The 12,500-nt window shown below is 44.2% G+C and overlaps 1 protein-coding gene across 2 annotated transcripts in view; it reads left to right on the top strand.

Annotated features, from left to right (window-relative positions):
* The window catches only part of LOC143285553 (sodium-dependent phosphate transport protein 2A-like), a 30,588-nt gene extending 22,071 nt beyond the window's left edge, over positions 1 to 8,517 (top strand). For both annotated transcript variants that reach the window (XM_076592934.1, XM_076592935.1), the window contains 2 exons: positions 4,630 to 4,869; positions 6,599 to 8,517. In XM_076592934.1, the coding sequence (XP_076449049.1) occupies positions 4,630 to 4,869; positions 6,599 to 7,114 (756 nt within the window). In that variant the 3' untranslated portion in view covers positions 7,115 to 8,517. The remainder of the gene's footprint in view (positions 1 to 4,629; positions 4,870 to 6,598) is intronic.
* The last annotated feature ends 3,983 nt before the right edge of the window (positions 8,518 to 12,500 follow it).

Genomic DNA, 12,500 nt, shown 5'->3' with positions numbered 1-12,500 from the left:
GAAAACTAGATTAGAACACTTTCTGGAGAAGAAAGGAATTTTACCTACTTTCCAGGCTGGTTTTAGAAGAGGTAGGGGTGTTACTGATCATGTCGTCCATCTAACTTCTCATGTTAAGAAGGCACTCGCAAAGCGTCACTCCACGGTCGCAACTTTCTTTGATATTCATAGAGCCTATGACTGTGTGGCACTATAAATTGATTCATAAAGCAAATACAGTAGGGTTGGGAGGTCGATTTCTAAAATTTCTTAAGTCATTCTTATCCCAGAGGACATTCCAGGTGAGATTAGGGGGTATATTATCCAGATCAAGGTCCGTCAATATGGGTGTTCCCCAGGGAAGTGTGATTTCTCCCACTCTGTTTTCACTAATGCTTTATGATATGAAAAATATCAACACAAATGGTGCCACATTAGTAGCTTATGCAGATGACATAGCTCTCTGGAAGAATGTAAACTGTAATATTACAAAAAATACATCAAAACGAAATAAAATTATTAAGCATTTTCAAGATGCCATCGACAACATTGTGGAATATATGAAAGAAAGTGGTTTTCTCCTGTCTGCTGAAAAGACTGTTTTCGTCATATTTACTAAAAAGTTGATTGAATTTGAAGGTAGGGATGCTATTAAAATACAGGTAAATGATACTATCATATATCCGAATAAAGAGGTGAAATTTCTCGGTGTTATCTTCCATTATAAACTTTTTTGGACTAAGCATATAAACTACCTTATTGAGAAAGCGAGGAAGAAAATAGCTCTATTACGTGTGCTTTCTGGAATCCCTGTTATAAATTGTGGCAATAATCTGATCAATGCTGCAATGGGACTAGTCCGCTCAATTATATCATATGGTCAGGAAATCTATTTCACTGCTTCAAACTCTGATCTTCATAAACTGACAAGTATTGATTCCTTAGCTTTTAAGATTGCACTTGGGTTACCGCGATGGGCTTCAATCGACAAAACATACAAAGAAGCTGGTGTTTTGCCATTACCTGAACACAGGAAATTATGTGCCTGTAACTACATGGTAAGGGCTAGAGCTGTTCCAAATTCGGTTGTCTCTGAAATTGATGAAGAAACGTACATCTGTAGAGAAATTCGTAACAAAGCCGTATACACGTCCTTGTTCGATTTTACTAAGTCAGTCTTTGAGAGTTGCAGTCTGCCTCTTTCCCAGATTGCGAAAATTCCGCATTGTTTTCATCCGCCTTGGCTGACTGAGCAAGCAAATATTATTTTTACATATGGACAATTAAAAAAGAGTGACAGTCCACTCATTATTGCCTCTCGGGCCAAAGAACTAATTAATACACGTTTCAAATATTACCTCCGTGTTTTCACAGATGGATCAATTAGTAGTAACTCTGAAGTTGGAGCCGCTTTTGTAATCCCCGAGCATAACATTAAAAAGAGATTCCACTTAACTAAAGGTTGTTCAATTTTTACTGCTGAATTGTTTGCAATTCTGATGGCTTTCACCTTTTTTTAGTGATATGCCTCTTGTGCCTGCAAAAATCCTTATACTGTCTGATTCAAAATCAGCATTGATGGCTTTAAATAATCAATCTTCATCTGAACGAGCAGATATTATGTACGAAATTTTGTATTTAATCCACCAGTTAATTATGCGAGGCTCCGACATTTCACTCTTGTGGGTTCCTGGACATTCTAATCTTCGTGGCAACGAAATGGCCGATTTTTGTGCCAAGGAAGCGGCATCGAACAATTCAGATTCAATCAATCACAATATTCCTATTTCTGTTTCTGAAGCTTGTACTATTCTCTCAACATATATCTGGAATTTCAGACAGAAACAGTTCTTAGAAAACTCAAAAAAGAAGCTCTGGTGGGATCTCTCTCTTCCAGCAAGAAAAGGCACTAACCCCCCAGGATCAATTTCCACAAGAAACTTGACACACAGGCTAAGAACTAATGCATGGTTATGCAGATTTTTGAAACCGTCACCACTATGTATTTGTGGTAAGACCCTTGACATCCCACATTTTTTGCTCGAATGTCCAGATACACATTTACATTTCAAACCCCTTCATGATATGATTACATCCTTTAATCTTCCATTAGTCATGTCCAGCGTTTTTCACCCTAGCAAAGAAAATGGTTGGTCTCTGACAAAAACCGCAGTTGACCTAATTAAAAGCCATCCAATTGGTCGGTTTTTCTAATTTGTTTCATCCCCTTTCTGTTGCAGAGGTTCCCCTCTGTTTTATTTAATCCAAAATAGTGTTTCGTTTTGGGTGATAGCGTCAGATTTACTTGTAGAGCAAAGTTCCCATTATTCTAATTAGTGGAACTGTTCGACCCTAACATGTAATATGTCGTCTTGATTACATTACGAAACCTTAATTTGATGAGAAAGAGTGAGAGACAGTGTGAATGTGTGTGTGTGTGTGTGTGTGTGTGTGTGTGTGTGTGTGTGTGTGTGTGTGTGTGTGAGTGAGTGGACAGGGGAATGAGGTAGGGGAATTATAATGGGCATTTGTGTGCATGCATGGATGTATGTAGAGAGAGGGTGGGGGAGAAACGTATGTGAGTATGTGGGTGCGTTAGAATATTTTTTGGAGATAATGATATTAATGAAATTTGGTACCTTGATTTGTTAAATATGTTTGTTTGTTTGTTTGTGTGTTTGGTTTTTTTTTGTTTTTTTTGTTTGTTTTTTTTGTTTTTAAATCATACCTTCCTCAAATCAGAATTTCCTTGTGTTGCTCAGTTAATATTTTATTCAAATGGTTGCGAAAATGTCAGTACAACAAACAGTTAATCTGACAATAAATGGTTTCAGTCAGTCAGTGTGCGAAGGTTTTTATTTTTCGTACTTAAGTGTGTAGGGGGATTCTGTAAGTAAGTAAGTAAGAAAGGAAGGGAGGAAGGAAGGATGTATGTATGTATGTATGTATGTATGTATGTATGTCTTTGTTTATTTATTGATTTGTTCAATCCCTTGATTGTTGAACTTTGGTCAAATGAGATGATTGGCGCATCAGTGTGCATCATTTCCAACTTTTTTGTGTGCTTTTCAGTTATGTAGTCTTTTGCTGACACAATGTTATATGATCACAAAGGTAAGAGGTCAAGGAAGAACAAAGACTGGTGATTGACTTCCTGACCTGTAAATATCAGTCTTTATCTCAGTGAGTGGATAGACAGTCCTTCTCTGACGAGTGCACTTGTAGGCAGCAGTTCAGGGGTTAATCACAGGAAAGGGAGATGCATCCAACTACACATGTACTGAAATGCGATACATTGTGTACTGCACTGTATAACGGGTGTTCCAAAGGGGATTCAAGACTGAAATGAGTCACAGGAAAACCACGAATAAAAACTCGCTTCAACAGACTGAAGCAAGCTGAAAAGCAAGTGACTGGTCACCAGCCAAACCAGGCACGGACTGACGGTATAGTGACTGGCTCTCTCACTCAGTCGTTATTCTGAAGAGGCGCCCTCTTATAATAAGCGTCTTCTCCTCCTCCATTGACGCTGGGAAGAGACACTGGGGCGCCGCACTTCAAGAGCTACCCACCACCACATTCCTCCAGGTCTGTCGGTTGTGTGTCAAAAGCCTGGGTCTCTGCAAAACGGTCAGATGTGCCGTGTGTCACGGGCAAGTCAAATCTGGTTGAGCGCATCCCTGTAAAGATCGGATTTTCTTGTTGGGTTTACACCTCAACCTCTCGACACGTGTACACATGTAGCAAGCAATAGCGGGTTACACGGTTACCAGTAGCAAAGGGGAACCTCTGATCTGATCTCACAGTTCAGTTTGTTTCTCATGGAGGCATCGCTGCGTTGTGTACCTATCAGAATGGATTTTTTTCATCATAATATTGCCAAAGGACAACACACTCGTTGCCATGGGGTCTTTTTCAGTGCGCCAAGTGCGTGCTACACGCGGGACCTGGGTTTATCGTCTCATCCGAACGACTAGACGCTCAGCGTTTAATGTTTCAGTCAAACGTGGGAGAAAGGGCAAGTGCGTGATTCGAGCCCAGACCCTAACAGACTCTGTTTTCACCATTCTGCCAGAAGACCTTACGAGAGTGCGCCACCTCAGGAGTACGTTTGAGTGTGCGAGCCAGGTAGTACCAGAGGCGCGTTTCTCACACGCTAGTTTAGCGAGGTTCTCGTGAGGCACGCTAGGAAGGTGTGTTTCATTTTTCCACCTCGCGGCAAGTGTGGCTAGGTTCTCGCGAGTCAACACTGAGCAGCCTTCAGAGCAACTTTGGCGTGAGTGATGATAAATTATCTTCCCGCCCCGCATTCGTTTCGTTGCGCATGTACTCGCCCTCTAGTCTGATCAGATTTTGACCACGAATGGCTAAACCTCTAAAAATTATAGTGAAAATAATTCCAAGTATAATGCACTCTACAAACATCCTTTTACACATCCAAAATATAGAAAGCTGGGACGTCTGAAAATTTGGTTTTGGCAAGGCCAGACATAAGGGGTGTATGGATCTCTCTTGCCACTGGCACGCAAGCGTGCTCGCGTTTAAGAAACACGTCTCTGGTTACACGGTTACCTGTAACAGGGGAGAACCCTCTGACCTGACCTCACAGGACAGCTGGAACTAACGCTCCCCCCCCTCACCCACACCCAGGTGATCAGCAAGACCATCAACAAAGACCTGCCGGGCCGGGCCGCCTACTTCACCAGCTACCTGGCCCTGGCGGTCGGCTGCGCCATGACGCTGGTCATCCAGAGCAGCTCCGTGTTCACGTCCACCCTCACGCCGCTAGTGGGCATCGGCATCGTCAGTCTGGAACGGATGTACCCGCTGACACTGGGCGCCAACATCGGCACCACGGTGACCGGCATTCTGGCCGCGCTGTCCACACAGGTGGGATGGGTGGGTGGACGGGTGGGTGGGTGGATGGATGGACGGGTGGGTGGGTGGGTGGATGGATGGATGGGTGGATGGATGGACGGGTGGATGGGTGGGTGGATGGATGGACGGATGGGATTCTGGCCGCGCTGTCCACACAGGTGGGGTGGATGGATGGACGTGTGGATGGGTGGGTGGATGGATGGACGGATGGGATTCTGGCCGCGCTGTCTACACAAGTGCGTGGGTGGGTGGGTAGACGATGGAAGGAAGGAAGGATGGATGGATGGATGGAGGAAAGGAAGATAGGAAGGAAGGAATGGGTGGATGGACGGACGGACGGACTGATGAAGGAAGGAAGGAAGGAAGGATGGTTAAATGAATGAATGAATGAATGAATGAATGAAGTTTCAGTTATTAAGAGGGTGTCACTGCACACTTAGACAAATCCATGTAAACCATATTACATCTTGCACGCTTTGCGACACTACTTTGCATCTGAAACTGTTGTTGTTGTTGATGATGTTGCATGCTTTAAAACCTCTTTAAAACTAACTGTTGTTGCTGTTGTTGCATGTTTTGAAACCCCCTTAAAACTGTAACGGTTGGTGTTGTTGTTGAATGTTTTGAAACTTCCTTGAAACTGAAACGGTTGTTGTTTTTTTCACGTTTGGTGACACCTTCTCCTCTTAAAACCGAAAATAAAACTGTTGTTGATACACGCCTGGTGACACCTTGAAACTCAGACTGACACTGTTGTCTGACACTGTTTTTGTTGCACGTTTTGACACTTCCTTGAAACTGAAACCGTTGTTGTTGTTTCACGTTTGGTGACACCTCCTCATCTTAAAACTGAAATTGTTGTTGCTACACGCCGGGTGACATCTTGAAACTCAGACTGACACTGTTGTTGTTGTTGTTGGTGTTGTTTCTGTTCACGTTATAAAATATCTTTGAGTCTGAAAGCGTTGTTGTAGATGCACGCTTTGTGACGCCTGCTTAGAACTGAAAGTGTTATTGATGCACGCTTTGTGACGCCTGCTTAGAACTGAAAGTGTTATTGATGCACGCTTTGTGACGCCTGCTTAGAACTGAAAGCGTTGGTGTAGATGCACGCTTTGTGACGCCTGCTTAGAACTGAAAGCGTTTTAGATGCACGCTTTGTGACGCCTGCTTAGAACTGAAAGTGTTATTGATGCACGCTTTGTGACGCCTGCTTAGAACTGAAAGCGTTGGTGTAGATGCACGCTTTGTGACGCCTGCTTAGAACTGAAAGTGTTATTGATGCACGCTTTGTGACGCCTGCTTAGAACTGAAAGTGTTATTGATGCACGCTTTGTGACGCCTGCTTAGAACTGAAAGTGTTGTTGATGCACGTTTTGTGACGCCTGCTTAGAATTGAAAGTGTTATTGATGCACGCTTTGACACAACCTTGAAAACTGAAATTGTTGTTGAAGCACGTCTTGTGACAACTCATTGAAACTGAAACTGCTGTTGTTGTTGTTTTTGTCACTCGCTTTAAAACACTTCCTTGAGTGTGAAAGTGTTGTTGTTGTTGTACGCTTTAACACTTCCTTGAATCTGAAACTGTAGTTGTAGATGCATGCTTTGTGACGCCTTGAAACTGAAAGTGCTATTGATGCACGCTTTGATACAACCTTGAAAGTGAAACTAGTGTTGATGCACGCCTTGTGACACCACCACCTTGAAAGCTGAGCCTGACGCTTCCCACCTCACACACAGGGCCCCTACATGAAGGACGCCCTGCAGATCGCGCTGTGCCACCTGTTCTTCAACGTGTCGGGTACCCTGCTCTTCTTCCCCATCCCCGCCACCCGCCTGCCCGTGCCCATGGCCAAGCTCCTGGGCCGCAAGACCGCCCGCTACCGCTGGATCGCCGTCTTCTACCTCCTCTTCATGTTCATCGTCTTCCCGGGCATGGTCTTCGCGCTGTCCTACGCCGGCTGGCAGTACCTGCTGGGCATCGGGGGTCCTCTGCTGCTGATCTTCCTCGTCTCCTGCGTGGTCAACGTGCTGCAGGTCAAGCGGAAGCACTGGCTGCCCCCGTTCCTCCGCACCTGGGACTTCCTGCCGCTGTGCCTGCACTCCCTGGGCCCCCTGGACCAGGTGGTGACGTCATGTCTGTGCTGCGCGGGGGGCGGGGAGATGCGGTGTGTTCAGGGGGAGGACAGCGACGACTTCGACGACGACGATGATGATGATGATGATGAGGAGGAGGAGGAGGAGGAGAGGGTGTAACATCAAATGTCTGGCGCGTTGCGCTGTGTTCTGTCCTGTGTGTGTGTGTGTGTGTGTGTGTGTGGTTTGTTTGTTGTTTCTTTGCGCTGTTAGGGGGGACTGTCTTCCCGATAGCTGTGGTGTCCCCTGACCTACACCGGTTTTGTTTTCTGTTTTGGTGGTTGTGTTTTTTGTTTTGGTTTTTGGTCGTCTTTTTGGGGGGTGAGGTGGGGGGGAGGGGGAGTTGAGGGGTTCTTATTTTTCTTCTAATTTTCTTTCACCCCAAAGCCCAGAACCTGCGCAGGGCAGAGTAGAAATCTGGACGAAGACATAGCTGCACAACGAACCGGATCTATTTCTTTTTGTGTTTCATAACTCTTAAACTTTTAAGACATTAAAGCATTCTATTCTATTCTATTCTAGCTATTGGGAATATAGTGTGGGAGATCTATGTTTTGGACCTGAACACCCATGCATTGGTGTGATGTTCACAGAGCTTTATACATTCCTGCTTGCTTTTGGACGCCACAGAAGTGAGGTGTAGACACTGTTTAACAACGTTCCCACAGCTGTGTACATACCCACTTGATGATACATTCCTGCTTGCTTTTGGACGCCACAGACGTGAGGTGTAGACACTGTTTAACAACGTTCCCACAGCTGTGTACATACCCACTTGATGATAAAGGAAAAAATGTTGATGATAGAAAGATTTTTATTATACAAACAAAAGAACCGGAACAATCAATCCATCATTTAAGTTGGACACCATACCATATGCATTTTGCACAACAATTTTCTTCCTTTTTATTCAGCAGTGATATACAGGGAACATTCGAGAACTTTGCACAGTTTTCTTGTTTCTGGGCATGATGAAGTAAAGCAAAAATGAAAGCACACAATGGTGTACGGTGTACCCAGCCAGTGTCAATGGTGTAGGCAGCCAGTGTCAATGGTGTAGGCAGCCAGTGTCATGAACACCACTCGTGACACGAGGTGTTTTCTTACAAATGTACTTCCTGTTTTGTATCTATGCAAAGCTTTATTCTTTCTTATTTTTGCTCTATTATTCCGATATGATCATCATTTCTTGTTAATATTGTTGTTGTTTTTTTGTTGTTGTTATCAGCAACAGCATTGCCACGAGAGGAAAGGAAATATGTACACGGGGCACATGCATGTGAGCCTACATTGTCTTCAAGCAGACAACGTGTATGCAACGTGTGTGTGTGTGTGTGTGTGTGTGTGTGTGTGTGTGTGTGTACGTGTGTGTTTGTGTGTGTGTGTGTGTGTGACAAGAACTGAGAGCAAAATTTCCTTTTATATGATAGTGATTGCTGTTTTTGTTTGTGCTTTTTTAAGGAAATGTATTGTCATGGAAATGTATGGAAAGTAATCAGAATAAACAGATAAGTATATCTTTGCTTGCGAATCAAAGTATTTGCATATATGAGTGCGCGCGCGCGTGTATGTGTGTGTGTGTGTGTTGTCAAGGACGTATATTGGTGGACAACACATATCGCCGTGCAAATGAAGCCACACAGCCGCCACATTGCTTTGCCCGGAGTTCGCGCTCTGACAGTGCAGTAAATGCGTGTTTGTGTGTGTCCGCGCGTGCGTGTGTGTGTGTGTCTGTATTTAGCATGTGTGTGTGTGTGTGTGTTTATTGTGTGTGTGTGTGTGTGTGTGTGTGTGTGTGTTCTGCATGCTGAAGTTACTGTCTACCACGTAGCAGGCCTGTTTGTGATTTTCCGTGTTGTCTCAGTCTTGGACATGGCGATGTCGAAGCCACCTGTGGGGGGTGGGGCGTAGGGGGGGCGGGGAGGGGGACCGCATTCCAGGCTGGTGTTTATGAGTTCCTTTATCTCTTTGATCATGGCGGTCTCGAAGCCACCTGTGCCTGTGTGTGTGTGTGTGTGTGTGTGTGTGTGTTTCCTCCTTCGAACGTGCTGAGGTGAAAACAAAGAACTGACCACCTAGTAAAAGGCCGCCAAAGATGGTTTTATGACCATCCCTATCTCTGTGTCCATGGCAACGTCGCTTCTTTCTCAGTGCGACAGCTGGATGTTTTACACACACGCGCGTGCACACACACACACACACACACACACACACACACACACACACACACACACTGATACACACACTCACACCTACACACACTAACATGGACACATAAGAAGCCCATACTCAAACTTCAACATTTATTCGAAGTAAACAAATTTGCCATCCCACTATCGCAAAAACCCAAAATACCCTCAAATTTCAGTGAACTGAATCGAACACTGAGACCAAGAGATAGAAAATATACAGAGAGAAGAAGAAGAAGAGAGAGAGAGAGGGGGGGGGGGCGAGACAGATTTAGATAAGGAGTGGATTTTAGATCAGAGTAAACACACAATAGTGAACACAAATAAACATAAAAATAATACAATTAAACCACACGAATCTTGATTTAAGTTCACACACACACACACACACACACGCATACACGCGTGTGCGCATTCCACGAAAAATTTAATTACTTCAGAAGAATTAGAAATTCAGCTTCACACACACACACACACACACACACACACACACACACACACACACACACACATATATATATATATATATATATATATATATATATATATATATATAAGAGAGAGACAAACAGAAAGATTTAAAGAGTAAGGGAAGAAAAGAGTGGACTTAATATCAAATTAACAGTATCATACCAATGCTAAAATATCCTTAAAATATACAAGAAGCACACGCATCTTTCCACATAGTTATCATTGAGAGCACACACACACACACACACACACACACACACACACACACACACCTTATACACAAGAAGAAGAAGAAAATATATTTTCTTTCATTACACAATGACATTGTAGAGATGAACAAATCATCAAACGGAAAAGGTAATTCTCTTTCCGATGAGATTATATTTCATTCTCTCTGTCTTCCTTCGAAGGTTTTCTGAAGCAAGTAATGGCAGCATAACACGGCATGTTCTCGCTTTAGCTTTCTCGCTCACTGAAGTTGGGCTGATAATGGGTGTCGCGCGTGAGGGACGGTTGCTTCAAGCGGTCACGCGGTGAGCCTCAGGATGGCTCGGTCAACTTATATACGGCCGTGGTTTTTTGCACGGATGTGTGTATGGGCGCGCACACGCGTGTGTATGTATGTGTCTGTGTGAGTGAGTGCATGAGCGCTCGTACATGTGTTTCTGTTCTTATCTTGCACATATAAGTGTGTGTGATTAAGGCACATACCCCTCTTCAGACAGCCAGAGGCGCATTTCCTACACACTAGTTGGACAAGGTTCTCTCGAGACATGCTAGGAAGGTGCGTTTCTTTTTACCACCCCACGGCAAGAGTGGCGTGGTTCTCAGGAGTCAGTTAAGGCTGAGTAGCCTCCAGAGCAACATTGCCGCGAGGGAAGGTAAAATCTATTACCCGCGTCACATTTGTTTCGTTGCGCATGTCCTCCTCGCCCTCACCACTTGCTTTTCTCGCCACCAGCGAGCAAGCGTGCTAGCGATGAAGAAACACGTCAAAGGGTTCCCCCTTGAACACCAGGTGGACCTCCCATCCTCAGCTGACAGACATCCTCTAGCTTCACCCCACCATCCCCACCTACCCTCCCCTCGAACCACGAAACTTTAACCAAACCAAGACACAACCGCTGAACAACGTGACTTTTATTAATTAAGGGCTCTAGTCCATGGGTCGTTAACTGAACCCAACTATACGTTCCTGAAGCTCACACGTCAAAACAATCAACAACTGCAAACCAGAAACAGGCGAAGCAACCGTCTGCCAAACCAGTCTCACCGAGACACTACAACGCCATTCTATCCTCAAGCCTGAGACAAACCAATGGAAACCAAACACGGCACACAAATAAAGCAAGATAATTCAGTTAAAAGGTCAAAGGTCCCCCAGCCTTTTACAACTACTGATGCTGTGAAGTCACATGCACTGTGTCCAGAGAGCCCAGTCCCCCCAGCCTTTTACAACTACTGATGCTGTGAAGTCACATGCACTGTGTCCAGAGAGTCCAGTCCCCCCCCCCCCCCCCCAGCCTTTTACAACTACTGATGCTGTGAAGTCACATGCACTGTGTCCAGAGAGTCCAGTCCCCCCCAGCCTTTTACAACTACTGATGCTGTGAAGTCACATGCACTGTGTCCAGAGAGCCCCGTCCCCCCAGCCTTTTACAACTACTGATGCTGTGAAGTCACATGCACTGTGTCCAGAGAGCCCAGTCCCCCAGCCTTTTACAACTACTGATGCTGTGAAGTCACATGCACTGTGTCCAGAGAGCCCCGTCCCCCCAGCCTTTTACAACTACTGATGCTGTGAAGTCACATGCACTGTGTCCAGAGAGCCCCGTCCCCCCTGCCCCCCAGCCAACGTCTCGTGTACACCAGTGATCAGGGTTCGAGAACCCGTTCACACATGAGTGGAGTGCGGAAAGTCGGAGTGAATCTCCTTTCCCAAGAACACAACACTCATGCCGAAACGGGTTCTCGAACTCTGATGACTGGTGAACACGAGACGCACAACGTGTAACGGAATCTGCCACGTAGTAGCTTCTGATAGCTGGCGATAAGTCAACATGGCTGTAGGAGTCACAAGACCCGCGCACGACGTAATTCTTGTTTTAGTTTCATGTCAACAAGACGTGGCTGGCTCGTCGATTGTTATGTTTACAATCCATTCCGCGCTATGGCAGGCTATCTCCAAACGGTGAGGCAGGCTATCTCCAAACGGTGACACGCCTGTGGCAGTGTGTGGACAAACAAGCTCTAGGGACAGGGACGTTCAAAGTCAGTCAGCTTGGTCACGCTGCCACATCCTTTTGAGAGTTTCTTTCATACGGGTATAAATGGTTGGGGGAAATGGGATAGGGGTGGGGGTCGGTTCGGGGAATAACAGCGACAATTGCAATGGCGGCGAATATTTCTTCTTCTTCTATTAATTTTTTGTGCATGTATGTGTCTCTATCTATATATTCATTTCTTTACCTAATCATTTATTATTATTATTATTGTCGTTGTTGTTGTTGTCGTAATCGTCATCATCATTATCATTATAAAATTATACATTATTTGATTGACTAATTAATACATCTATTAATTAATTAAATCATGCGATAGTGATAATATTAATAATAAAAAGAAGATTTAATAAACGAATAAAACAATAATAATAATAATGATAATGATAATAATAATAATAATAATAATAAATGATGATAATAATAATAACAATGATGATGATGATAATAATAATAATAATGATGATGATAATAATAAATGAATAAATGATGATGATGATGATGATGATAAATGAATAAATAATGGTCATCATCATCATCATCATCATCATCATCATAACAAAC

The sequence above is a fragment of the Babylonia areolata genome, chromosome 9 (assembly GCF_041734735.1).
Source record: "Babylonia areolata isolate BAREFJ2019XMU chromosome 9, ASM4173473v1, whole genome shotgun sequence".
Classification (NCBI taxonomy): Eukaryota; Metazoa; Mollusca; class Gastropoda; order Neogastropoda; family Buccinidae; genus Babylonia; species Babylonia areolata.
This window is presented reverse-complemented; position numbering and strand designations above follow the sequence as displayed.